Source organism: Natator depressus, chromosome 2, assembly GCF_965152275.1.
Source record: "Natator depressus isolate rNatDep1 chromosome 2, rNatDep2.hap1, whole genome shotgun sequence".
Lineage (NCBI taxonomy): Eukaryota > Metazoa > Chordata > Testudines > Cheloniidae > Natator > Natator depressus.
Window position 1 is genome coordinate 199,511,056 of NC_134235.1, and position 26,530 is coordinate 199,537,585.

General features: G+C 39.9%; 3 protein-coding genes across 5 annotated transcripts in view; 2 read left to right on the top strand and 1 right to left on the bottom strand.

The window, feature by feature from the left end:
- Positions 1-26,530, top strand: part of DPH3 (diphthamide biosynthesis 3) — a 52,362-nt gene that overhangs the window by 22,435 nt on the left and 3,397 nt on the right. The window contains exon 4 of one of the 2 annotated variants that reach the window (XR_012638275.1): positions 10,672-10,706. The exons of the other annotated variant lie outside the window; for it this stretch is intronic. The gene's annotated coding sequence lies outside the window, so the exon portion shown is untranslated. Of the gene's footprint in view, positions 1-10,671; positions 10,707-26,530 lie in introns of those variants that run through there. 2 annotated transcript variants of the gene reach the window in all.
- On the top strand, positions 278-3,742 carry LOC141983030 (vitelline membrane outer layer protein 1 homolog). The gene is made up of 3 exons (XM_074945698.1): positions 278-550; positions 642-757; positions 2,702-3,742. Exons 1-3 carry the CDS (start codon positions 278-280, stop codon positions 2,997-2,999), a joined length of 687 nt encoding a protein of 228 aa, XP_074801799.1. The 3' UTR covers positions 3,000-3,742.
- Positions 4,388-26,530, bottom strand: part of GALNT15 (polypeptide N-acetylgalactosaminyltransferase 15) — a 41,366-nt gene continuing 19,223 nt past the window's right edge. For both annotated transcript variants that reach the window (XM_074945691.1, XM_074945690.1), the window contains 7 exons: positions 16,306-16,473; positions 13,778-13,895; positions 12,761-12,955; positions 9,675-9,806; positions 8,311-8,412; positions 6,492-6,632; positions 4,388-4,887 (listed from right to left, as the gene is read on the bottom strand). In XM_074945691.1, coding sequence (XP_074801792.1) covers positions 4,741-4,887; positions 6,492-6,632; positions 8,311-8,412; positions 9,675-9,806; positions 12,761-12,955; positions 13,778-13,895; positions 16,306-16,473 — 1,003 coding nt within the window. In that variant the 3' untranslated portion in view covers positions 4,388-4,740. The remainder of the gene's footprint in view (positions 4,888-6,491; positions 6,633-8,310; positions 8,413-9,674; positions 9,807-12,760; positions 12,956-13,777; positions 13,896-16,305; positions 16,474-26,530) is intronic.

A 26,530-nucleotide genomic window follows, 5' to 3' on the forward strand; every position in this document is an offset into this window, starting at 1 on the left:
ATCAGAATAATGTACTAGTCAACGTGAGTAAGGGTGACAGAATCTGACCCTCAATAATTAGATAAACCATGTAATAACCCCTAGGAACAAAAATGCAATATTTCACTGTGCACTGATATATTTCATTCAGGGCAGAACCTGCAGGCTGCAGACTTTCCAGATTTAATTTAAGAACACAAGCCAGTAAATCACCATTGCAAAACACACTGTTTGTTCTACTTTCCCATGTGACAATCTTGAACACATTTGTTATTTTAATCAAATTGGCAGAGATAAAATGGGGTATAAAGGACAGAGTGCAGTAACTAGTGCTATGGCTCACACTACTTCATCCAGCTGTTATAAAATGCAGGCCAGTCCTATTCTCCTTTTGGTTGGCTTAGCCTATGTCTCCCCAGTCTTTGGTGAAAGAGAAATCCGCGCTAATGGCACTTTCTCAGACAGAAAGTATTACAGCTCAATAAACGTCACTAATGGAGGACCTTGGGGCACTTGGACATGGATTGATATGTGCCCAGAACATTTCTATGCTACGGGATATAGCGTAAAGGTAACTGAACCTGATTACTTTATCCATACCCTCGTCAGAGCTATAGGTTCTTATCATGTTAATGATCTTACTGTATTTCTGTATATTTTAGGTGGAGGAGTATCGAGGAGCTAGTGATGACACTGCACTAAATGGGATCCGTTTATTTTGCATACAAATCAACAGTACGAATAGTGCTGTCTATACCGTTGAATCTGATTCTGGAAAGTAAGTTTAATGGTACTTCAACCTTTTATATTTTGTTTGATCTATAGTAAACCAGATGATGAGGAACCTGAGAACTTGTAGCACTGTCAACCAGAGTGCAGCCTGTTATTGCCTCCACGTTGCTCTTTTTAAGTTTTTATGCTGGGAATATAATTGTTTACTACTACCGAGGAAGCGGCCACGTTATGGTCTATGTTACACCAGGGTAGCCAATGAATTTGGCTCAAGGTATTAATTATGCATGATTTGCAAAATTCAGAGAGAAAAGGCTACAATTTAAATAGCAGACATTGACTGTGTTGTGTCTGAATTTCCGACCTTTTGCCCCAGGCATGCTTTGATGGTCTTTAAAGTTAAAACTGACACCTCATCCTCACTTGAATATTTGGCCTTTACAATTTTCTTATAACAACTTGTGTTATAGGGACACAGTCAATCTGGAATCTAGTCACTTTAAAAATAACAACTTAAAAGTAATTCCAGGTACTTTACCTGCTCCTGAGGCCAAAATGTTGGCCATCACATTTCCCTGTTTTTATATATTTTTTTCTTTCCCCACCTTGCTGTGTAAAAAGTTCTGCCCAAGCAGTGGAAACTAAGTAACTAAGCCCTGACACTGCAATCAGATCTACTAGCGTAGACCCTTCCACCCTAACGGGGCACTGCATAATTGGAGGGGTCCAGCTAATAGATCTGATTGCAGGATCAGGACCTGGCTGACTACAGAGGGGAAACAGTGAAAGTGACTATACACCAAGTTCTGCCAAATGCACAAAGAAAAGAAACAGAAAAAAAAAAAGGGAAATATTTCCCCTTCACTTTTCAGTTATAATAGTCTTTGGCATTACTTGTAATGGTAATAGGGAAATGTTCAGACAGAAATGTGATTATTTTAAAGTTGATGATGTCCCCTTAAGGGCCCAGTTATCAGTTTCAACTTTGAATGCCTCACCCTCTATCAGTTGTATCAATGTATTTATGTAATGTAAAGAGTGTTTTTTAAATGTAATTTGTGTATGAAAGGATCTGTGGGTCACTGATATTTATGGCTCAGTCATTTAATTGAGTTTATATTATCTGATTTTAGGAACTGCCATACTAGATCAGACTCAAGTCCATTTAGTGCAGTATCCTCTCCCCTACAGTGGCCAGCCCTAGATGCTTCAGAAGACAGGCAATGATCTTCCAGTAGGCAGATGGGAGAATGCACCCTGCATAGGTCTAATCCTGGTTTCTGATAGTTAGAGATTGGCCTGAATCCTGAAGCAAAAGGTTTAATATCCCTTCCAAAATGTTTGTTGACGTTAATTATGAACACTCTAGATATTCTTAATATTCATGTAAATATCAAAGTTTTAAAGAGTGAACATAACATAAATCCAGATTTTGAAGTATGGGTATAATTTTTTTCCAGGCAGACACTTACAATTATTGCAGGCAACAAAGAGTAAACTCCAAGCTATTTTAAATTGATATTAAGAAACATATTCTCCTCTTACTTCCACTGATGTGAATGGATTTACTTTAAGGCTTTTTCTGGTGTGCATATATCTATAGTGAATCTTGTTTTCTCAGGTTTTCTTGAGTTTGACACATATACTGTGAACAGGACATTCACATTTCTTCAGTTTTGTTCCAACTTTTTCCTGCCCTCAGACAGGAAAAGCTCCTTGCTGCTTTGTGATGAGTTCAGCTTGTGATAACCTGCCGTTATTGTGCTGTCACTTTATTTTTGGAATGTAAGGAATGGTATCCGCTGTGTATTCTGCAGAGTCCAAACACAGCTGATGTTCAACACATAATAAATAATACATTCAAAATAATTCAGAAAATCTGGCATACTTCCCATTTTAAAAATTGATCAGACTTGATTAAAATAACATTTCACTAACTTTTATGCAACAAGTAGAGAAAAATATATTGAAATTCTCTTTCCCCCCCTAGGTTTGGGCAATGGTCAGGAATCACTTGGTGTCCAACTGGGTTCCTAACATCCTTTCAGCTGAAAGTTGAAGAGCCACAAGGAATTTTAGACGATACAGCCGCTAACAGTATCAAATTCCGCTGTAGCAGTGGTGCTATCATAGAAGGAACAGGCGGTAGTTTTGGTGATTATGGTGGATGGAGTAATTCGTGCACAAGAGGTGGAATTTGTGGCATTGAAACCAAACAGGAACCATACCATAATATTTTTATTGATGACACAGCACTCAATGATGTTCGTTTCTTCTGTTGTGACTGATTTCTATTGTTGAATGTTATTTTCTGGGATTTCCCAAAGGCTGACACCTGGATTGTTCTGAACAGAACATTCTGTTATTTTCAGCCTTGTGCCAAGCCCCACTGCAAAGTCAATTTGCTCTAAATCTTAGTAATAGTAACATTTTCTGTCTCTTTAAAAAAAGTCGCAATAAATTAGGTTTCAATAGTGATGTGCTGCCCCCTAATGACTGTCTGAAAGCTGTGATTGATTGATATGGAAATGAATTGTGAGATGATCTAAAGGAAAGCCAGGTAGTTAGGAAAAGGCTCCATCCTGCAATCACCTCTCTGTTTTGCCAAGCTTCTCCCCCTCCTATTTTGGAAGCACCTGAAGGTGTCAGCCCTATTTGATTTCATTCCTAATTTAAGGACTCCAGATAAAGTGTTCATGCAAGTTAGACTTTCTGACACAGAGAGCCTGATACTGTGGTCCTCATATTATAATAATTGCTGTTAACTTCAGTGAGAGACTTGAGGTCAGAAGGGATGCATGATCACGCTCCCAGTAAAAGAACCTTGATGAGTTACTTTTGAGGACCATCTATGAGACCCATGGTGAGTAAGGGGCTATAGGAATCCTCTTTTCTAGAGTCAGCAATGTCAACACTCTTATTCTTTAAAGTAGCTAGCAGCAGATACAGGAAAAGGAAGCAAACACCAATATGTTCTTTTTACGTAGCTATAAAGTCTTGTGCACCTAAAGTTCTTCCATTTTCTGCTTTCAACTGGAAGTTTTACAACTTTGCTTTAGTACATTAGTGATACTTTGCTTTAGTACATTAATTCTTCCCAATGTTTTATGAGCCAAAATTGAATGCCTTCAATAAATTTCATGTCAAAATACATGTTGTTTGGGAGGTTTTTTTCTCCTAAATATTTCGCACTCTGCTCTTGTTGGGTGTCCTGAAGCCTACTAATGGAAAGTTTGCTGACAAGGAGTTACTAAATCCCACAGGAAACTAAAGCATGAACATTGTACATCTATCCATTTCTTTGGAGTCATTGTCCCATCCAATTTAGATTGTGGATTAAGGCGGAAAGAGACAATGGGCCAAAGACAGGGAGCCTGATTGTACTCCCATTGACATCAATGAGAATTTTTAACAAGAACAAGATGTAGCCCAGTTCTGAGCTAATTCACACACACTGTGCAATCTCACTGAGAGTGGGGTCTTGGCTCAGTGTATTTGGACAGGAATATATTAACTATTTCTTACAAAAGTAATTATGTTCTACTTTGATACATACAAAACCTACTTTGTTTTATATGGGTCAAGTACACTGTACAGCTTGGCTAAACTCTCATCTCAACAAGGCAGACTTCCTTTGAGAGAGTTTCTAAAATTTCACAAAGATTCATCTTCCTGTTTTCTTAGAAGTTTTAGAATAGAGACCCTTTGGCAATTTGTCTTCCAAGTTTCCTTAAAAGGGCAAACTTCTTGTCTTCTGCAGGTGTAGAGCTGCAGAGTCATTACTGATACTCACAGTACTTTTATTCTCTGGTTGAAGAGAACAAATAGTAATTTTTCGCTTGAGTTGGTTAAACCAGGAGCCTACTGCAATTACTTGAGCAAGACTTTCCAAGCAAGGTCTTTCTAGCGTCTCCTGAAGACCGTGGCAGACATACACAACTTTCTTTTCCATACAGGAATCTGTGTGTGTTGAATCCCAAATGAAAGTGACCGTGAGGTTTGGAGACAGTCTTCACATAGACCTGTCAGTCATCTCTCATCTAGCACATGTGAGTGATCAAATCGCCACAGCTGATTCTCATTCTTGTTACATACATGTAAGGACAAGTCCTTCTCAGCTTCAATCTTCACCGCCTCTAGGCATTTACCAGAAAGGATGTGGACAATCATTCCACTCTACAAAAGACAAAAAAGGGACAGAAGGAATGGAGAAAAAGTAAAGAACTTTCAATAAAGATCAGAATGTGTATTTTAAACTTCTAACAAAGAAATGCAATCAGTAGGGATCGGTGATTATTTCTTTGTTTGGAGTAGTACTTTAAATTTAATGATTACTGAAAAAGCCTTAGGGTTGATCCTGAAAGGTGGTGAGTACCCATAGTTCCTATTGAGCCAATGGGAGTTGTACATACTCAGCACCTATTTAGATCAGACCCCACCCCACTCCCAGTGCCTTCTGCTTTTTAGAGGGTAAATGTTGTCCCCAGCATAAATTGCTGGACTGTGTCTTGCCAAGACTAACCTAGTCCAATGCTGGGGAAAATGAATCCTCACTGGGATTAGGAAGTAGAATGGTAGCAGAAGTGCCCCATAACTGCAACTATAATAGACTCAGAGCTGTAGTACGCATGTGATTGCCATGCACCTGTTCTGTGTGTGGAAAAACTGGAAGTTCATCGAGTCAGAGTTTAAGTCCAGGAGGGACCTAGTCTGACCTCGTGTATATCCCAGGCCACCAGCACCACCCAGCATCTGCACACTAAACCCAACAACTGAAATTAGACCAAAGTATTACAGTCCACAGAGGACTGGACAATGATGTGCCACTGGGAGAGAACAGGCGGGAACGACAGACACCAGTGCCCGAGGCTCCTGTAATGGCAGGGAAATGATTAAGTGAGATATACCCAGATAATCCTGGCAAGTGACTCTCACCCACATGCTGCAGAAGAAGGTGAAAAAACCCCTAGGTCACCACCAATCTGACCTGGGGGAAAATTCCTTTCCGACTCCACACATGGTGATCAGTTAGACCTTGAGCATATGAGCAAGAACCAGCCAGCCAAGCACCTGAGACAGAGAATGCTTCATGCCACCTCAGAGCCCTCGCCCACCCTGTCCAGTGTTCAGTGTCCTTCCATCCTTTCACAGGAAGGAGACAAAAAAAACCAAAAAAACCAGAACACATTGGCAGCGGTGGGGGAATCCCTTCCTGACCTCTGAAGGTAGCTGTCTGAAGCCTAGACGCATGAGCTTCTAGGAACATAAGACATAAACTGGTGAGTCCCAGGGCTGCTGAGCCCTGCCCCCTACCATGACAAGCAACCCATCATACAATCCCATTCATAAATCTGTCTAGATCTCTTTTAACACTTTGTTCCATATATTGACCTGGAGCCTTAAAATTTCCCATGCTGCAGATAATTTCCTACCTTGCTGGGTGAATTCCACTGAATAATACTGAATTCTTATAGAAGGAGATACTCCTATACTGCAGTAGAGGGGGAATTTTAAGGCCCCACCCTACTCCCAAAAGGGATCCAATTCAAGCCAAGCAAGGGGTTCTAGAGCATGCGGTTCTATAGAATGATTGCTTTAACTCTTATTCTTAACTAAATTTGTGTGAGGAAGTTGGTGTGAATAGGACAAATAGCTTCACAGTACCTCGGATGCAAACTGTGATGCAGTGAAACCGTAATCTAAAACTTCTGGTAACCCCTTCCCCACAACTTTTGGGCTGTTTTCAGTTAGTCTAGCTTCATCACAAAATCACTACACACCTCTTGGACATCCCATTGTTGCTGGTTATTTTCTGCCTCTTGCGTACAGTTTTGAAGGATAACCTTCTCATGTCTGACATCAAAGCAAAACTGCAGAGCGGAACCAAACCGGATTTCCTTCATACTGTTATATTCAAAATGCTAGAAAAAGAAGGGTTTGTTTGCATTAATAAAGTTGAAGAATATTCCAATTCATTTTTAGTTGCTAGTATCCAAAATCATTTCCTGTCTGTTAACATACAATGCCAAGATGAATGAAGGAGACACAATAGGCCTGAACCTGCAAACCTATTTTCTTACAAGTAGTCCTTGCACGACTACTTTCCTGGGACTATTTCCATAAATAAAGGTTTTTAGGATTGGATAACATGTACAAAGTAGATGCAGAATATAATATTTGTAGGCAATGTTTTTCTGGTTTGTTTGTTTTTTTTAAAAGGTCTGGGAATGTCCGGCTGGTGGGACATTCCCAGACATCAGAATATGGGAAAAATCCATCTCTGTTATTCTAGAGTTGCTATATTTGTTCCCTAAACTTCCTAGTCTTCCATTTCCCCAGATGCTAGTGAAAATAATAAATAATCACTTTGTACTCACAGGCCCAATCCACATGTGCTGGACAGTTTCAACTCCCACTGAGTTCATTCTCAGCATTCAAAAAGAGAGATGAATTTAAAAGTTCAGGGGAAAACATCTATCTTTGAGTCAATCAGGAAGCAGAACTTTTGCAAACCAATCAAGACACAAATATTGGCATATACAATCTAAAGTCCTGGTCTTATATTTCTTGAGCTACCAAAACTTCCCCTATCTTTAATGGGAGTTTTGGATGTAAAAGGATCAGAGCATAGAGTTCTAACTGTTTAATGTTATTGCAGAACTCAGTATTGCTGACTGACCTCTATGGAGATAAAAAGTAAAGACCTCATTTTTAGCTTGATGTAAGCCAGGCTTTCATTTTTTATGCACAAATGGACAGAAACACTTTAGGTAATGTAGATGACTGAGTGTGCTGCAGATCAAATACTTAAATATCAAAATGACCTAAAATGTTCAAAAAATTTCAGGTGAAAAACAGAAGCCAGCTTTAAATATCTGTCATGGAAAATGAACAGACATATCCTAGGTGTTGGTGGTTAAATTACACTTTGCATATTACCTTAAAAAGGTGAGGTAGAATACAGTAAAGCTGTCACAATGCTGTTTGTATTTTCATGAGACAAAGACTGCTTACTGAGATTTCATTTGAATGAATGAATGTTTTTGCTGTATTGTAAATCTTTGCTTTAAATTATTGTTCTGTCAAGCAGTATGCTAAGTAATCATTCTGTTATATTAACTAAAATACGATTTTTCCCTTTCTTAACTTTCCAAAAACTGATTGAAAAAATAACAGTCAACTTCATGAAAATCTTGACATTTACCATTTGCAATAATTCAATATACTGCAGTATTTGTTGTGTTTCAGTCCAATCACATATATTTTTCATTTTTAGTATAGAGAATACTGAAAATATCATGGGATAGTGGTGTGGTGAACTTCAATATTTTAAGGTTCAGATGAACTGATTCTCAAATGGAAAAAAACCCATATTTTTTGGATGGGACAAAATCAGCAAGACATATTGTTGCAGTAATTTAGCTGGTCAGCATTTAGGCCCTGATTCAAGAAAGTATGTAAACATTTGTTTAACTTTAAGCACATGAGTACTCTTATTGAAGTCAATGCTTAAAGTTAGTTAGGCACCAGCTTAAATACCTTCCTGAATTGGGGCCTTAATTTTGATGCCAGTACACAAAAGCTTTAAATATACAATACCTGGTTAATATTGTCACTACAAGGAGACAGCTCAATAGGACCTTCTGCAGCACCCCACGCAGATCTGTAATCTGCACAGAAGCCAACACCACTATTGTACAGCTGCAAATAAATATTTGTACTGAAATAAAGTACAATCAGTTAAAAAGGAAACATCTTTTAATTAACTTTTAATGATGCTTGGTTTGTATCCTTTTTATTGTACGTGCTTTGGCTAATTATTCAGCCAGTAGAGTTCTTTCACTCATAGGCAAGATCAAATAGTCTCGCATATTGAGCGAAACTGAGCCTTGTCAGTAGAGTGACACAGGAGATCAGCTTGGCCCAATGCTATTTGGCAAAGTTAAAGTTAAACCTCCACTTTATCATTAGTAGATCTGGTCGAACCTTTTCCAACAATTTTTTTATGGAAAACTGGGTTTTTGACAAAATTAAAATTTTTGCAGAAACTGTCTGTATTCCCTGAAAATGTTTGATGTTTTTGTCAGAAAAACTGAACACCCAAAACTCTCCAAATTTTTGGGTTTGGGTTTTCAGTTTTCAACAGAGAGTCACTATTTTCCACAAAAAACCCTATTTTCTGATGACCTCTAATAATTGCCCTGTTTGTGTCTATGGTACTGAATTTAATACATTAGTCACAAGAATGTTTTCAGTATCATGACCATATTACATATCCTGGTATGTTATGACAAATGTGGAATTATATATCATTCTATACAATATGAGGATAACTAGTAGTATATTACATTACAGTTTCTGAATCTATCAACCAGAATGCTAGGGCTATGTCTATACTCTGAGCTCAGGATGTGATCCCCTGCTCATGTACACATACTCGCTCTCACGCTCGTTGAGGTGCCACTAAGCCTTTTCACATTGGGTCAGATTTTGAGATCCTAAAACAATGCTTAGTCTTTTCTTCGGCAAACTCTCATTAATGTCAATAGGAACTTTCCTGAGAAAGGACTGAGTAAAAACTAAGAGCCTCAGGATTTGGCCCATTAAGCAGTTTTATTAAATGTGTGTTTTAATAAGTTATAATTATTAAATGTGAAATCCTATAACTTTTGGGGCAGCAGCATGAGCTAGGGAATAGGGCACTGGACTGGGAGTCAGGAGAAGTGGGTTCACTTCCTGAGTTGGAACTTGTTGTGTGATATTGGGCAAGTCACTTTACTTCTCTGTGCCTTTGTTTTCCCTCCAATTCTTTATCTGCCTTGTCTATTTACATTGTAAACTGTCCAGGCTAGGGACTGTCTCTTACTATATATTTGTACAGCACCTAGCACAATGGGATTCTGATCTCAGTTGGGGTCTCTAGGTACTCCAGTAATACAAATAATAATAAATTTCCCTCTTACCTTGCCAGAGAATCTTGGTTTGTACTCTGGTGGGTGGAGTTCGGGGTATACATTTGATATAAACCAATGAAATTTTCTACAGCCCAGTCGCTTTTGGAGTTGAAGGCGCTCGTTGCAGTCTGGCTTCTCAGCCTTATATGAGAAAGCATAGAGCAGTTGAATGGATAGTAAACAAGTACTAATATATTTGGTTTTGAGAAGCTGTAAAAGAAATATACTGCCCAGGGAGGGCTCAGTTCTGCCACCCCGTATGTACAGCAAGTTACAATTACAGGTTTCAGAGTAACAGCCGTGTTAGTCTGTATTCGCAAAAAGAAAAGGAGTACTTGTGGCACCTTAGAGACTAACCAATTTATTTGAACATAAGCTTTCGTGAGCTACAGCTCACTTCATCGGATGCATATTGTGGAAAGTGTAGAAGATCTTTTAAAAAGGTCTTCTACACTTTCCAGAGTATGCATCCGATGAAGTGAGCTGTAGCTCACGAAAGCTTATGCTCAAATAAATTGGTTAGTCTCTAAGGTGCCACAAGTCCTCCTTTTCAAGTTACAATTAGTGTCTCTCAGATGCATTACACAAATGAGAAAGACCACTTCTACACCCCCTGTAAACTTATACTAAAATAACATTTAGTCTGGGGCAGGAAGGGGATTGAGTGTCTCAAAGAAGAAACATGGGGCGGGAATAAGGATTTTCATCATCCATAACAAGTACAATTATCTTGCAAAATCAGTAATTCTTTGCCCTCTTTTTAACAAAAAACAAATTCTACACTAACTGCACTGAAACCAATGGGGTTGCATAGGCTGTTAGAATTTGGCTTATTAATTGCCATTTAATGCCCTGGCTTTAACAGACCAAAATCTTCTCTTGAATGAGCTTAGAAGTTGGTCTAACATATGCAGTAATACTGATCAAATTGTATATATAAACAATTGATTTGACTATTTTTCCCATTAATTGCTCATTTTATTATGTGAATAATTTATTTCTGCAGACACTCTACGGGGCAGCAACCATCATTTTGTTCTGTGTTTGTACAGTGCCCAGCACAATGGTGTCCTGGTCCATGATGACGGCTTCTAGGCAGCACGGTAATACTGGTAATAAATAATAACAATAAATGGTTGAATAATATTCATAGGATATGTTATTTTCTTCTGTCACATAAACTATTCCAGCTCTGAGCCTGAGATGAAGAAACCACATCCTAAGAGTTCAGACCCAGAAAAAATAAATTCTGAATGGAAAAAAATGTATAACGCAATCTAAATTGGGGTTACATTTTTTAAAAATTACTTAATAGACGTCAATGTTCAGCTAATATTCCCTGGATTTTTCCAGTGGCCAGTAGATGGCCCTATTTACCCTATTAATTCAACAAATTGCAGAGGGACAAGACTATTATGATGATTGCAAGTGAATGCACTGCAAATTATTTCATTCATTACCTGTATGGATTAATACACCATGCTATACTAACACAAAAATACTGTATGTGGAAGAAGGTAATAGATTAATATTACATTAGCTGAACATGAATATCATTTCAGGGTACTTCATATTTGTGAGGTAATAACAGTAACCTAAGCAAAATAAACTTTGAGGCCAAAGGCAAAGGTTTTGATAGCAAATAAACTGCAATGCTGGAAGCTGAAGGGTTTACTAGCTCAGGATAAAGTTATTACCAGGTTAACAAGAAGCACCTTCAGTTAATTATTAAATGAAATAAGAAACCAGTCATTGATCTCTGCAGACCTGGGCTCACATTCTCCTCTCAGTTACACTGCTAGCTCATTGACTCAAAGAGACAGCAGGGGTATAAATTAGATGGAAATTTGGCCCATGGGGTTCAAGTCCTTACTATATATTTGTACAGCACCTAGCACAAATGGAGTTCGGGGTATACATTTGATATATTTATGGGCTGGGCTGTAGAAAATTTCATTGGTTTATATCAAATGTATACCCCGAACTCCACTTGTGCTAGGTGCTGTACAAATACATAGTAAGGACTTGAACCCCATGGGCCAAATGTATACACCGAGACCCCAACTGAGATCAGAATCCCATTGTGCTAGGTGCTGTACAAATATAAGTAGCAAGAGAAAATTCAGTTGGAAAAAAATCAGATGAAAAATATTAGTTTGATATAGTCTCAAACTTGTCATAAAATTTAGCATGATTGGGCAACTCAGGACTACAGCAACTGGAGTTTGGCAGATCAGGATTGAAATGCAGTGCCAAAATTGTTTGAGGAAACTCATACAGTGCTAAGTGCCAACCCACACAATGCTAGATGTAGCATCAGTCTTCAGTTTTGTAAGCACAGCATTTTAAAATTAATGACATCTCTCCTTTACTGATTCTACTTTTTCACCTGCTTGCTAAAACTGCTCAAACTTCTGCCCTACCAGTGAGTGGAAAAGGTTCCTGGTATAATGAAATGTACCAGAGCCAAAGAAATAGGGCTAGCAGCAGGATTGTCAACAACTCTGCTGTTTGGATTTTAAGAAACCCATGTTTGGGTATATGACATATTTCAGTCACAGGGCTGAACCCGAACAGCCACTACCTAAACTGTGGTTCTGGAGCAGGCTGAGTCACTCCAGGAGGATTTGTGAGGAGTGATGCTTTGTCATTATGGTACCACACCCTAACTGTAAAACAGAATGGCTACTAGTATCCAATCCCCTTTTCAATGCATCCTTATGACTCCTCAAATGAAAATCTAATTGGTGTATCGTGGTTGGGGTGTCTGTCGCTCTTAGAGCCTTTCTGTTATCTTCCTGTGTGCTTCACTCTAGTTTTGTGAGAATACAGCCAGTTTCTTCTGGACAATCCTGAGCTAAACAGGACGTCACCTTTACTGTGAGTGTTATACCTCAATAAATGCTTTCCTGAATCTGGTGTCTGTTTCTCTTCAGACAAAATTATTTCCCTCTGGAAGTGGCTAAACAATAGGTGGGACATTAACAGGCAGCATTCATCAGCTATGAAAAGAAACACTCTCTCTCCTCCCCTTCCCCAAATGGTAAGGATTTACTTTACTCCCTCCTGAGATGGACCATCACTTATGCCTTTACTTTACTAATTAGGAATGCCACTGTGTCATGCTTGTAGAAAATCTCTTTAAAAGAATCCAGCCAGGTCTCTGCTATTCGGATTTTGTTCCTCACTGCAGCCTCTTCATTGGGAAAAGTGTGCGGGATGTGATTTCGAAAGATGTGCCCCACCCGAGAGCATGGAAGGATTTCAACAGAACCACCACACAGCCAGGCCTGTAACACAGATGAAGACAAAAAGGGCTCTAACATGGTGTATCCGCTATGCAGGCAGTACATCGCTATCAACACCATTTAGCAAATGGTAAGTAATCGAGATGTGCAAAGCAAGGTGAAATAGACACTGACATGAGTAAAAATCTGTTCTGGCCAGTAGCCTTGTGGGTTCATTTTTATCTGATAGCAATACTGATGGGGCCAAATTAGGGGTGCCCCAAGGAGGAGGCCCTCAGAAGGAGGAGGAAGTCCATTCTCCCAGTGCACCTATGAAGGACGCAGCTATAATTTAGTTGCCTGTGTTCTGAGGCCTTATCTAGACTAGGATTTGGGAGGTGTTAGCTCACGTGTATTAACAGCCTAGTGCAGACAAGGCAGTGTGTCTTTAACATGTGTGTAACTTGTTGATTTACTCAAGTCTTTAACATTAATTGTTAAACGTGTTAAAGGCACACTGCTGTGTCCATTCCAGTTGTTAAGATTCTGCAGCTAACACTTTCCAAATACTACATGCATGAAAGGGTTCATTTGCAAAATGCAGCTTTCAGAAGGTGCTAAAAATATTGTCCTTTCACGAGGTGAGGGTCAGCCAAAGAGACTTTGTTTTGATGACATACTGCTTCTAACTTAGTGGTTCTGTGTGTTGTCACTTGACATCTTGCTGGACAACTTTAGGGGTAGATTTCTCTGAGAAAACAGTAATTTCTCTTTACCTGATGCAGTTTTGTACTTGGTTTTTATTTTCTAAGTTGCTTCTGGGCTCTTAAATGCGGTTCTCTTCAACACACAATTCTTACTTGACATTTTTCTTCAGATTCTTACCCTTATAGATAATTCTAGGTTTTCTGCCCCCCATAGAGTCATGTCGGAATCATAAGCGCCAATATTTTGGAAGTAATGTCGGTCCATTGCCACTACTCCACCAGGCACCACGGGACTTCTAGACAGAGCACAGTTTAAAAGTGAATCTTGCTGCAATTTAGGATGGAGAGTTTAAATAGAGAATGAGATTTACTCTGATCATGGAGAGGTCTCTATAAAACAATGTATGATCCTGTGGTGGGCCTTATAATCACTGAGAAGGTAGCAGGGGAATTTTAAAGTGTCAGCTGTGTTTCTAGTTTAAAAGGTGTGTGTGTGTGTGTGTGTGTGTGTGTGTTGCTTTCCACTTGCTGAGTACTGGCAGATTTTGGGACTTTGCAGTGAGCCATTTTGCTGTTGGGAGAGAGATGGGGCTCAGGGTATTTCCCAGTGTAATTTATTTATTTTACAAATGTACACAATTGCTGTTTACTTTAAACGGAGATGGCCAAAACTACACTTGCAGACACCCCAGGTAAGACGCTATTGTGTAAAGCTATGCAGAGAAGAAGCTGCTTCCTTCCCTCTGACCCTCTTGCTCTTAGCACCCTCTCTGTTTCTGAGTCCTGCCCTCAGTCTTCTCACCAAGGTTACTCATTAGCCTAGATTCTAGGGCTTACCTACAATTTTACCATATTTGAACATGGTTATGAACACCTGAGTTAGCTGACCTGATGTTGGCCATAAGTTTGCGGTCAGCGTGGACCAGCCAAGAGATGTGCCTGGCATTGGGTCAACTAAACTGTGGAATCACTAAAGGCTGCTGCTTCTTTGATCTCTCAGTAGCAGAGTTCTGTCTCTCAGGTTATTGCCTCATCTCTTCCAACATTCCCCGGCCCCCTGTGACCTCCAGTCCATTCAAGTCTATGACTGCTCTTCTATACTCATTCCCTCCCACCCCGCCCCATTCTCCCTGCTCAATCCTCCTCTTTCTCCACTGACTCTGTTGCTGAATCCCTTCACTTCTCTCCTCCACCATTGACTCTTTTCTCCTTCTTGACCCGCACTGTAAACTCTGTCCTACTAACCCCCAACCCTGGCTCACCTCAACCTCCAATTTGTCTGGTCTTGTTCTGTGCCACTGAATGCCCCAGAAATCATTCTCATTGTTGCACAGACTTGCACAGACTCATTGTTGCACAGACTTCTTCCACTACATATTTGTTCTCTTTTCCTTCATGTTACCATTTTTCTTGCCAAACCAGCACTACACTGCCACCTTCATTGAATGCCTCTGACCTCCACCCATTCTCTGTCACTACTGAACACACCACCATTCTCCCTGTCACTCAGTAAACTAGGTCTGAACTTCAACTCCTCCCTCTTCAGACACTTTTAGGTGATATCCAAATCTTGCAGCCTTTTTTTTTTTCCTGCACAATATTTTGAGGCTCTTAGCTGGGTGAACAGAGAAAAAAGATTAAACCTCCCCCAGATTCTCATCTCAACTACTTCATCACCTCCTCCAGGCCATAAAAATAGAGCAGATAAGATTATCCTCACATGTTGATCTGACCACATCTCCCCACTTGAAACCCTCCTCTGCCCCCCCGCCCCTTGTCCACCTCCACTAAGCTCAGACTTCTTGTGGCTGCCTTTAAGGCTCTGCATAATTCTGCCACACTTTACTTCTCCCTGCTTGTCTCTTATTTTGTCATCCCTCTCCCCGCTGCTCCACCTCAGTCATCTGCTTCTCTTACCGCAATTCCCACACTTTCTTCTACTCCATATAAAATCCTTTTGCTTTCAATTTGGAGTTAGGTGCCTAAGTATCCTTGAGGATCTGAGCCTAATTGAGTACATCAACTATTATTCTATTTCATTTATTGCATGACTGACTTGTTCAACTCTATGGAGGGAAGGAAATATGGAACTGAAGTTGGAAATTGGTACAGGAGAAAGAGGCAAGAGAGGAATGGTTGAGTGAGGGTCAAGGGATGGGGAAATTAGCATATTTTAAACTTATACACACACATACACCCCACATCAACATGTAATTAATAAGCCACGTGACTATCATTATCCTAATAACTTTGTATATGACATCTTCCCCTCCCCCCATTCCTTGTCTTTTCAGTTTGTGTAGGTGCTGGAACTACAGGTTCTGGGGGTGCTGCCACACCCCCTGGCTTAAAGTGGTTTCCGTTATATCCAGGGTTTACAGTTTGGTTCAATGGCTCTCAGCACCCATACTATACAAATTGTTCCAGCCCCGCTGTCAGATTGTACACTGTTTGGATCAATGTCTGTGTCTGGAAAGCACGTGCCATAACATAGACCCTACTGTAGTCTAATAATATTATTAATAAATTAAAACCTACCGGATATGTAAACTTAATGTAAACCAATAACCCTCTCCTCTCAAAAATTATGGGCCAAAAAAACCTGTGAATGTAATCCTCTCTCTTCTCAGTTAGCTGGAGGGTGTGTTAGATTTTGTGATTGTGTTGCTGAGGGGAGAGTAAGCATATTGGCTGATGAACTGTTACCTGATGGGGCTGATGGCAGACTGGCGTACCTTCTCTTCATGCTCTGGCAGCGGCTCCCAATGGAAATCTAATTTCCAATCAAAACCACCTCGTTGCAGGTCCACAGAGTGATGATACTGAAAAGTCTTCCAGTCAATGACATCTATGACAGGGGAGACGATTCGATTTCTGAAAAGAATTTATTTTCTTTTGAAAGCCAAGTTGGGGAATAAGTTGGCAGTGTGTTAGTAAACCATTTGTTCTAGGATTTGACCCCGCAAGGTGATGAGCACTCCTGTGAGGTACCGATTGCCCTCAACTCCTCTGCTGATGGGAGTTGAGTGTGCTTTGCCTATTGAAAGATTGAACCTATAGTGAGTAAAGTAGGCGACACTAATTTATTAAGAAAGTATAATCACAGTCATTTCACTGTTAATTGGGTCTTACTTTGGTTGCACTATCAAAATGTACAAACACAGAACTAAGAGATGGTCCTTGCCCACAAAAGCTTACAATCTCTGGATTTTGCACTGAATCTTTTACACAGCTGGACACATTCTGCTCACTGTTCTACCTTCTGATATCTCAATTGCAGAGACAAAGGGTCAAATTCTGCCCTTACAACCTCACTGGTTTCAACAGGGTTTCATGGGTATTACTAAGGGCAGAACTATTCTTGAATAGTGGAATTTAGGAGGTGTATTTTGCTTATAATTTTCCATGGACTGGTCATTGGAAGAGACCTATTTTTCATCTGATAAGGTTAAATTGAAAAACACAAGTGTTCAATATATAGTATATTTTATTCTTTTTCTGTACTATATTATAATGGTTGCTTTGTAACAATCTGTGTAGTTAACATTTCCATTCCCTCTTAGCATATACTTGTAATTTTCTTGCCACTGCACTGTTTCCATATATTGTCTGTCTGTAATAGCCAGAATAGAGCCCATACCCCATGGACATATATCCTTTAATTAATTTCTAACTTCAGTTAAATCTGGCTTTATCTGAACAGGACTATTCTGTATTTTTCCATGTCAGACATCTCATGATGCTTCACAATGAGCCTCATGACATCCTGAAATTATCAGTAATTCGGCAAAGAACAAATTCTGTGGTATCAAAACCTGTTTCCTAATCAATGGTGCATGACATTTGGAAACCATCTTAATAGTTCAACTGCTACAGCATTACAGATCTGACAGCTGCAGGAAAAAAGCTGTTTGGAAGAGGAAAGTAACCCATTTTTGCTCTATTACACAGAAGCTACTCCCATTGACTTCAGTATAATGGCTAGTCTACACAGGGAAGCTGTTCCAGAATAAGGTAGGGTGTGCATATAAAGTGGGAATAGCTGTTGTGGATTAAAGCAAACCAGAAAAAGACACTGTGATTCTGCAATAAGAGTAGTTTTCAGAGTAGCAGCCGTGGTAGTCGGTATCTGCAAAAAGAAAAGGAGGACTTGTGGCACCTTAGAGACTAACAAATTTATTTGAGCATAAGCTCATACAGCTCACAATAGCTCACTTTACCTGATCACTCTTGTCACAGTGTGTATGGTAACACCCATTGTTTCATGTTCTCTGTATATATAAATCTCCCCACTGTATTTTCCACTGCATGCATCCGATGAAGTGAGCTGTAGCTCACGAAAGCTTATGCTCAAATAAATTTGTTAATCTCTAAGGTGCCACAAATACTCCTTTTCTTTTTGCGGATACAGACTAACATGGCTGCTACTCTGAAACCTGTTCACATGTAGACAAGCCCTAAGTGAGAGAAGAATCTGGCTCCTTCTCTGTAGAAAGCAGCATGTTTTGCCAAAGAGACACCAAAGGCCTTCTCTTTAAAAGTTTTAGCTCTGCTGGTCTGAGATCATTCTTAAGAGGAGCTGAGTTTAAATACACTCCAGCCAATAGGGAAAGGTCAACACCATAGTCTTCAGTATCCTGTTATCTGGTCACTGTTTGCCAGGGCAATGAAAGAGAGACTGATGCCAGCTTTGGGAGCTGACAATTCTGCGTGATGTTTGTATGACCTTGGCATATTTTTGCTGCATTTACAATCACTATAGTGATGGTTTTCAGTGAAAGTAGGGAGGGACTCAATCCTTTTTTCTATTACAGTTTTCATTCCACTAGTGAGGATTTTAGAAACGTGTGGAGAAAAACTGTCCATGGGTCTTCAATGGCAAGAAGGGAGTTGTAGTATTATGGAGAGTATAGTTAAAACTGCTCAGTCTCTCCTTTGTCCCATAGTAAGAGAACAGGGAGTGTCACCTGATGAGTTAAAAGCAGGTAGATTTAAAACAAATAAGTGAAGATACTTGTTCATAAATGACTATATCAGCCTGTGGAATTCACAATCATAGGGGCTCATAGAGACAAGCACTGGATTTATAAACTAGATTAGATAACTTTATGACCAATTATAACATTTGTAATCATACAGGTTAAGACCAAGTAACTCATTGTCATGATCCAGGGTATGAGCCAATTGCAGTAGGGTTCAGGAAGGACTCTCCCTATGACAACATTGACAATCAGCCAGGAATATTCTGGGCTTCACTTTCTTTTGAAGCACTATTATACTGTATAGGCTATATATTTGTACAACACCTAATATAATGAAGTCCAATCCTGACTGCAGTTTTATGGTATTACCATAATACAAATAATAAAGATCAAATTCTCATTGCATCCTTTGATGATATCCTGAGAGATTTCCCTGTATGCATAATGACAGCATTCCACTCAAACGAAAGCCAACAGAAGTCTTTCCAAAGAAAGCTGGTGTCAATCCTTGTTCTCCAACTGAGAACACTAGGGCAAAGGAAAGAGGCGGAATAAAAGTCACCACCTTCTTCTGGGATGTGCTAAAATTGAACGCAGTTTACTGCTGGATTTACTTAATTGGTTCAGTCATGCATTTTTTTGTTTTCCTTTTACTAAGGAATAGCCAGATGAAGCTAAAAAATGTAATACATCTTGCATGACTAAATTTCAAAACTTAAAGAATATCATATAACTCCAATGCAAGTCAATAAAACTACAATTTAAATGGCAAGCAACAGCAGTGTGCACCATTTAGAGTAAAAATTACTACTGAGATCCTCCTCCAGCATAAACACCTCAATGCCTCTTACAGCTGCCTGAGTGGAAATGGGATTGATGATTATAATTGGAACTAGACACTCCTGCTTCACTTTGCTGCTACTAGATGAACACACTCTAGTCTATTGCTTCTAGTCTAAATATTCTTACATAGATAGAACTGAGAAACTAAGTGTTGTAAGGTAGTTTATTTTAGAATAACATTTCATATTAGACTGAGAGAGATTAGGAAGAGACGTATGAATGGGGAATTATTTAGAATAAAAAATTCAAAGATGCTTGAGTAGGATGCCAGATTTTTACCTAATGTATAGTTGTGTAAATCTAGAACAGTGGGTTTTCAACCTTTTTTCATCTTGAATGTCCTTTGGAAATTCAGCCTGGGGTCTGCGGACCCCTACCATAGAAGTCTTAGACTGAAAACTGACTGAACAGAATTCAACTATAAACGTTTCACATGCTCAGCACAGCATTTGACACAGCATGAGACAGGGCCCTAAACAGTGGGCTTCTCTAGTAATGACAATACTTCAAAGTTTTGACCTGTAGGTGGGAGTATTCACATACCCAATGATTGATCAGAAAAATGGAATGCCTTTTTTGGGATCTGAAATTTTATTTTCCTAGTCACCTTTCCCGGACCTCTTAGACATAGTCTGTGGACCACCAGGGGTCTGCATGCCACAGGTTAAAAATCACTGATCTAGAATAATGACAGGTTTCAGAGTAACAGCCATGTTAGTCTGTATTCGCAAAAAGAAAAGGAGTACTTGTGGCACCTTAGAGACTAACCAATTTATTTGAGCATAAGCTTTAAGTGAGCTGTAGCTCACGAAAGCTTATGCTCAAATAAACTGGTTAGTCTCTAAGGTGCCACAAGTACTCCTTTTCTTTTTGATCTAGAATAACTGAAGTGAAGTAAATATTGTCACTCTGGATTTACACTAGTATAACTGAGATAAAATTCTGGATCTAAGGGTGTGATATTGGCATAATTCTTCTTATTATATTTTCCATTCATTTACATCTCATCCTTTCTGGATTTAGTTCTCTAATTTGTTGCCAATATCAGAGCCCAATCCTCCAATAACACTTTTGACTTCAATGGGATTGTTCATGACAATAAGCACTAAAACCAGAAGTGTTTGCAGGAGAGGGTCCTTTTTTTGAAACTATATGTTGTTGTTGTTTTGTTTTAAATCTTGGATCCAGACCGTCAGTGCTATGCAAACAAAACTTCTGCACTACCTGGAATAGGCTCAGCCAATCAGGAAACCAGAACCAAATCAATCACAACCACCAAACCAGGTAAAAATGTGCTTTCAAAACAACCTACTCTTCTGAACATTTTGCACAATTTTGCCTACTCTCTTAATCTGTCAGAAGCAGAGTAAGTGAGGCTGTTTAAAATTTGTTCAGCAATGGAAAGATTGATATAAAACTAAAATAAGCAAGGTTTTTTTTTTTAAAAAAAGGACTTTTGGATAAGCATTAAATAAAAAGTTTGCACGTGGAAAATTGTGAAACTGAAGACAATTGATAACTCATTGGATATGCCATATTGCACCTTACCTCAAATTCTTTAGTAAAAGAACCAGTAATGTATTTTTTCAAGTGAATTATATGCACTACAAACTGATATCTGTGTTTTAAAAATATTACTGTATAAATGATAACACCTCCAGAATTCCGTGCTTCACAGGGTTTTAAGATACCATTTAGAAATTTAAGAGTCAGATCCTGAGATGGTGTCAATAAGCATAGCTCTACTGAAACTAGTGGAGCTGTACTAATTTACACCAGCTTAAACTTCAAATTGTTACAAGGTCCTTCTGATCATAAATAAGGAATCTAGCAGCTTTAATTTTAGTAAAACTAATCAATATCCAATTCTTATTTTAATCAAGTGTTGCCTTATCTTTCTTGTAATATTAAAGTATCCTTTCTAAAACATCTGTTTTCTGCATGTTCAATGGTGGATTTAGTGTTCACATGGCTAGAAATGCACATTTTTAGCCAAAGGTAATTGAAAGTTGGAAGATGTTGCTTGTAATTTGTTTTGTTCTTAATTCAGTAGCTGGCAGACAGTCAGCACCTTCTCGGAACTTTGAAATGAAATGTTCACCCTGGCAGACAGCTGCTAATTTTATTCCATGGAATCTGAAGAAGAAGGGGAGGAAGGAAACTCAAAAAGAACTGGCAGCAATGCTTTGTGCAATGTGAGTGGGGCGTTATTAATTTGTGAATATTTCAAATGCCTGGCGCACATGAGACCTACGAAAAAGCAAACAAACATAATTTCCTGTTTGGGGATTTCTAAACCAAATACAACTGCAAATGCAATGTTTTCCCATTACCCTTTACGTAAGCTGTGGACATTGTGTTCTTTGCTTGTAAAAATACGAATAATGAGAGAAAAAGAAGAATTAATTAACCATTCTGCTTAAAGTTTCATACAGACTGCTTTTAGAAGGGCTTTGTATTGATTTGTACCATGCTTTGCTGGGAAAGGAATAGATTGTTAAAATGAGCACAGGCAATGAAAACAACTGTAAAAATGTTCCTATTGTCCTCAATACACTCTCAGAGTGGATCTTTTCCTACAAAAATGAGATGGCTCAGGAATCCAAGCTACATGTTGACTCTCTTGCTCAGGCCCAAATTTGGGGCAAGCATCTGCCTTTGGGCACTGTCTGGGCACCTGCATTTCCACTGAAATCACCTTGCAGGAAAGCTCCCAAGAAAAATAATACTGCAGAAAGTTTTAAATGAGGTGGAGCTAATAGGATTAAAAGGAAGCTTCTGCAAGCAGAATGGCTAAGGCCATGATTTAGCAAGCACTTCAGCATGGGGCTTAGCTTCAAACATGTGAAAAGTCCCTTTAAAGTTACTGGTTCTACTCACATACTTAAAATTAAACATGTGCTTAAGTGCTTTGCTAGATCGGGTCTGAAATCAATATTTGTTTTTAAAAATTCCAAAAAATCTACTCCCACTGTGGCCGACAAGTCTCTTAGATCAAAAGTTTCAAATTTGGGTATGAGATATCAAAATCCATATTAATTATCACCTAAATCAGTGGCCTGATTTTCAGAGGTGCTGAGCTCAGTTGGGAACTGTTTGGGTGCTCTGTACTTTTGAGAATCAAACTTCTTTTTCATGAATCATGCCTGACTTTAGCCAGCCATATTTGAAAATCTTGGCTTTCAACCTTAACTTCTCTTTCCCCACCATTTCTAAAATGGGAGAAATACTTATCCACCTTTGTAAAGGGTTGTGAGATCTTCAGATGAACATACTATATAAGTGCAAAACATATTAATGAGTATTGTTCTAGACAAGCGGAGGGCCTGAAAAGAAGAGCAGAAAGAGAGACAAAGTTCTTGAAGTCAGCTACATAGTTGCAGGGGACTAAGTATGTGAAAGGTTTTAAAAGCAAGGTCAGTGTTGAACAGTATACTGAAATGAATGCTGAGCTACTGGCATTGTGTGAGAATGGGAGTGATAAGTTCATGCTTCTTTGTGCATGTGAGAAGGCAGGCAGCAGTTTTTTGTGAATTTTGGAATCTGGAAAGCTGGGATTTGCAGGCTGTACAGAAGGGAATTGCAGTAGTTGTGCTGAGAAGAGATGAAGACGTTCGATTTTTGTAGAAAACATTTACATTCTTCAGGCTAAATCAGCATAAAACTAACACCCGCACACACATTTTCTAAACAATAGAACTGTTTTTGTCCGATCCTGGACACCTGGCAAAACTCTGATTTCTAACAGCAGCAAACAGACAATGTGGCAATTTTCAGTTGCTGTAGTAATTCTTAATTATATTTAACAACAATTTTATAAATAATTGGTGATCTACATTGTAGAACCAAATGAAGAGATCCAGATTGTTAGAAGATAAATTAACTTCTTTTAACAATTTTGAAGCCTTTGGACCCGGCTCCACAAACTCTCCGTGTTGCAATGCCTAACACCTAGAAAAATCACAGGAACCACACTGTGATTCACAAAGCCTGAGTTAGGTGCCTAGGCTCCCTCTACAATATGTGGGGAGAGATAGGTACCTTAGAATGTGAGCTACAAAATCCAGCATGCCAGGAGGCGTGATGCCTAACCTTGCCAATGAGAGATGTCGACCAGAGGGATGTGTCTTACACCCCGTCTGCCTCATGAAGACAGGTGCCTCCATGATGCCTGGATTTAGTCACCTCTCTCTGCTGGCAATCCATGAACCAGGAGAAGATGGGTGCTCCTCTGCCAAACACGCTTCTGGGGTCCAATCCAGCAGACATGCTCAGAGGCTGCCTAATGCCACACAAAATGAAGAGGCTCAGCTTTATAACTTTTAGCCCAATACTTAGGGTACGCTTCCAGGATGTAGGAGGCCACAGGTTGAAGTCCCCCCTCCACCTGATGAAGAGAAGGGATTTGAATAGGGTTCTGCCACCTCTCAGGAGAGTGTCTGAGCCACTGGATTATAGATTAGTCTGATGTGGATCTCCCTCAATCTCTTCTATGAAAGTTGTTCCACTTGATTAATTAATTAAATACTAATTGAGCACCAGAAAGATTGATAATGACTCTATAACCTGGTAGCTAGGGCACTCAGCTGAGAGGTAGCACATCCCTGTGCAGATCCTTTCACCTCACCAGGCAGAGGGGGGATTTAAACTGGGAGGTCTTTCACATCTCAGGTGAGTACCCTAACCACCTGGCTAAAGGTTATAAGGGAGGTTCCCCCTCCAGCTCTTTTGTATGGAGTTAGGCAGCCTCTGAGCATGCCTACAGGATTGGGTCCCTGAGGCGAATTAGGAGTTTCCTCACCTATCTTCTCCCAGTCCAGGGATTGCACTGAGGGTTAGACAGGAGATGGGCATCGAGACACCTAGAGGGAGGCAGTAATACACATGTCCAGAGGCAGAAACATAGGCACATAGGGAACTTTTACTGCAAAAGCTTAGGCGCTGCGTGAGTTTGGGTGCCTACGGGGTTAAGCAGTAGCTGAGCAGGTGGTTTGTGGATTGCAGCGATGCCTAAAAATTGAATTTAGGTGCCTAAATCTGGGGTTTAGACACCCAAGAACCTTAGTGGATCTGTGTTTCTGTTCCTAATTCAGTATTTGAGTATATAGTGTCCAGTAATAGAGGGAAATATCCCATGATGATAGATTTGAATCTAAAATAAGGGTTGAGGGAGAGGTGCATCCAGAAAGAGGTCTAGTGTGAGATATTTTGACTGCTAAGGGATGAGAAAACCCTGTCTTCCTACACTCGAAACATGGAGTCTGTGCCTTTTTACAGTCAAACCTTCCACAAAAGACATAACCAGGCTAATTTTTTCTCCATTTGGTGTTCTCAGGGGCCAAGCATCAAACCTACTTGATATGCTTTTCCCATATGCAAAAAATCAGCTATATCCTCTCAGTCTGAATTAATTGTATTTTAGATTAAGGGCTGTGTGGTGGGCTATCTACCTCATATTGGCACTGAAAGGGTTAACTGGAGCTAGAGAGTTCAATTAAGGCACCTGCTTGCACCTGGAGGGAGGGCTAGGTCCAACTGAAGAGGAGGCCCAACTGGGGGAGAAGCTGGGTCTTCATAAAGGAAAGGAGCACAGAGTAGTGGAAAAGGCACAGGGAGAATACCTAGGTGAGGGGTAGTTGGGAGTTTTCTCTCTTGGGCTACAGGCAGAGAGATGGCTGGGAGGCCTGAAGCTTGCAGCCAGAACTAGAGGGGCGTGAGCCAGGAAGAAATCTGAGAGCCCACACTCTGAAATAAGAGCCAAAAAGAACTTCACAATCATTAGGCTGAGTCATTTCAAGAAGTCCTGAGAAAGGAGGGCATGGGACCTGGAAAGTTAGCCCAGGAAGCTGAGGGTGTTAGGCCTGGCCACCTGAGGCTAGGAAAACCTTGTGTGTGGACAGTTAAAAGGCAAAGGCCACAAGAGCTGGTGATTCTCACTGCATTGGGCCCAAACAATGGTTTAATATGGAGCTGTGACTGATGGAGTACCAAGATGTCAGGAGATGTGGGGTTCTCCCTTCATGACAGGGTTTAGCAAAGTACTGGCAGCTGAGTGTGACTAGAACTACTTGTGTGGGGATTTCCTTGGATGGTCTATGTTGAAGATCCCAGCTGAGGACCTGTGGGCCTTAGTAATTCCCCAGGAAGAGGGGTGGAAGAGAATGGAACTTTAGGTATCTTTTTATGTAGACTTGGGACAGCAGTCCTTTGGAATAGGAGAGACTTTAAAATGACAGGCCTAGAGGGTCAAGTTGCAAGGAGAGGCAGGACTGGAGTGACTGTCAGCAAGGGGTACGAGAGAAGAAAGCAACTGTGCCACCACCAGCTACAAAAGGGCACAGTAGCAGTGAGTCCATTCTTCTACAAGAAATAACCAAAGCCAGATCTTCATGATAGAGCACAGTATGTGCATCGTCTGCAACAGGCTGCCACAAAATGGCAGCTCCAGCAGACTCCTAGAGATTTAAAGGTGCAATACACAAAACAGTAATAATTACATAGCTATGAAACTATATATTATTATTGATCTGGAAGCAGACTGAAATATAGACTGGTGTAGGATGAAACTATCTGAGGGGCATCTGAACTGTTTTCCAAAACACTGTACGGGTTGTTATATTAGTCATCCCTGAACAACTGAAATGTCAAGAAATTCTTTACAAATCAAAGATACATTCTTCAAGGAAAGACAATATATTGTAACTAACGTAAGAATGGCCATACTGGGTCAGACCAATGGTTCATCTAAACCAGTATCCTGTCTTCTGACAGTGGCCAGTGCTAGATGCTTTAGAGGGAATGAACTGAACAGGACAATTATTGAGTGATCCATCCCCTGTCATCCAGTCCCAGTTTCTAGCAGCCAGAGCTTTAGGGACTCCCAGAGCATGAGGTTGCATCCCTGACCATCTTGACTAATAGCCATTGATGGACCTATCCCCCATTAACTTATTTAATCCTTTTTTTAATCCAGTTACACTTTTGGCCTTCACAGTATCCCATGGCAATGGGTTCCACAGGTTGACTGTCTGTTTGTGAATGAGTACTTATGTTTGTTTTAAACCTGCTGTCTATTAATTTCATTGGGTGACCCCTGGTTCTTGTGT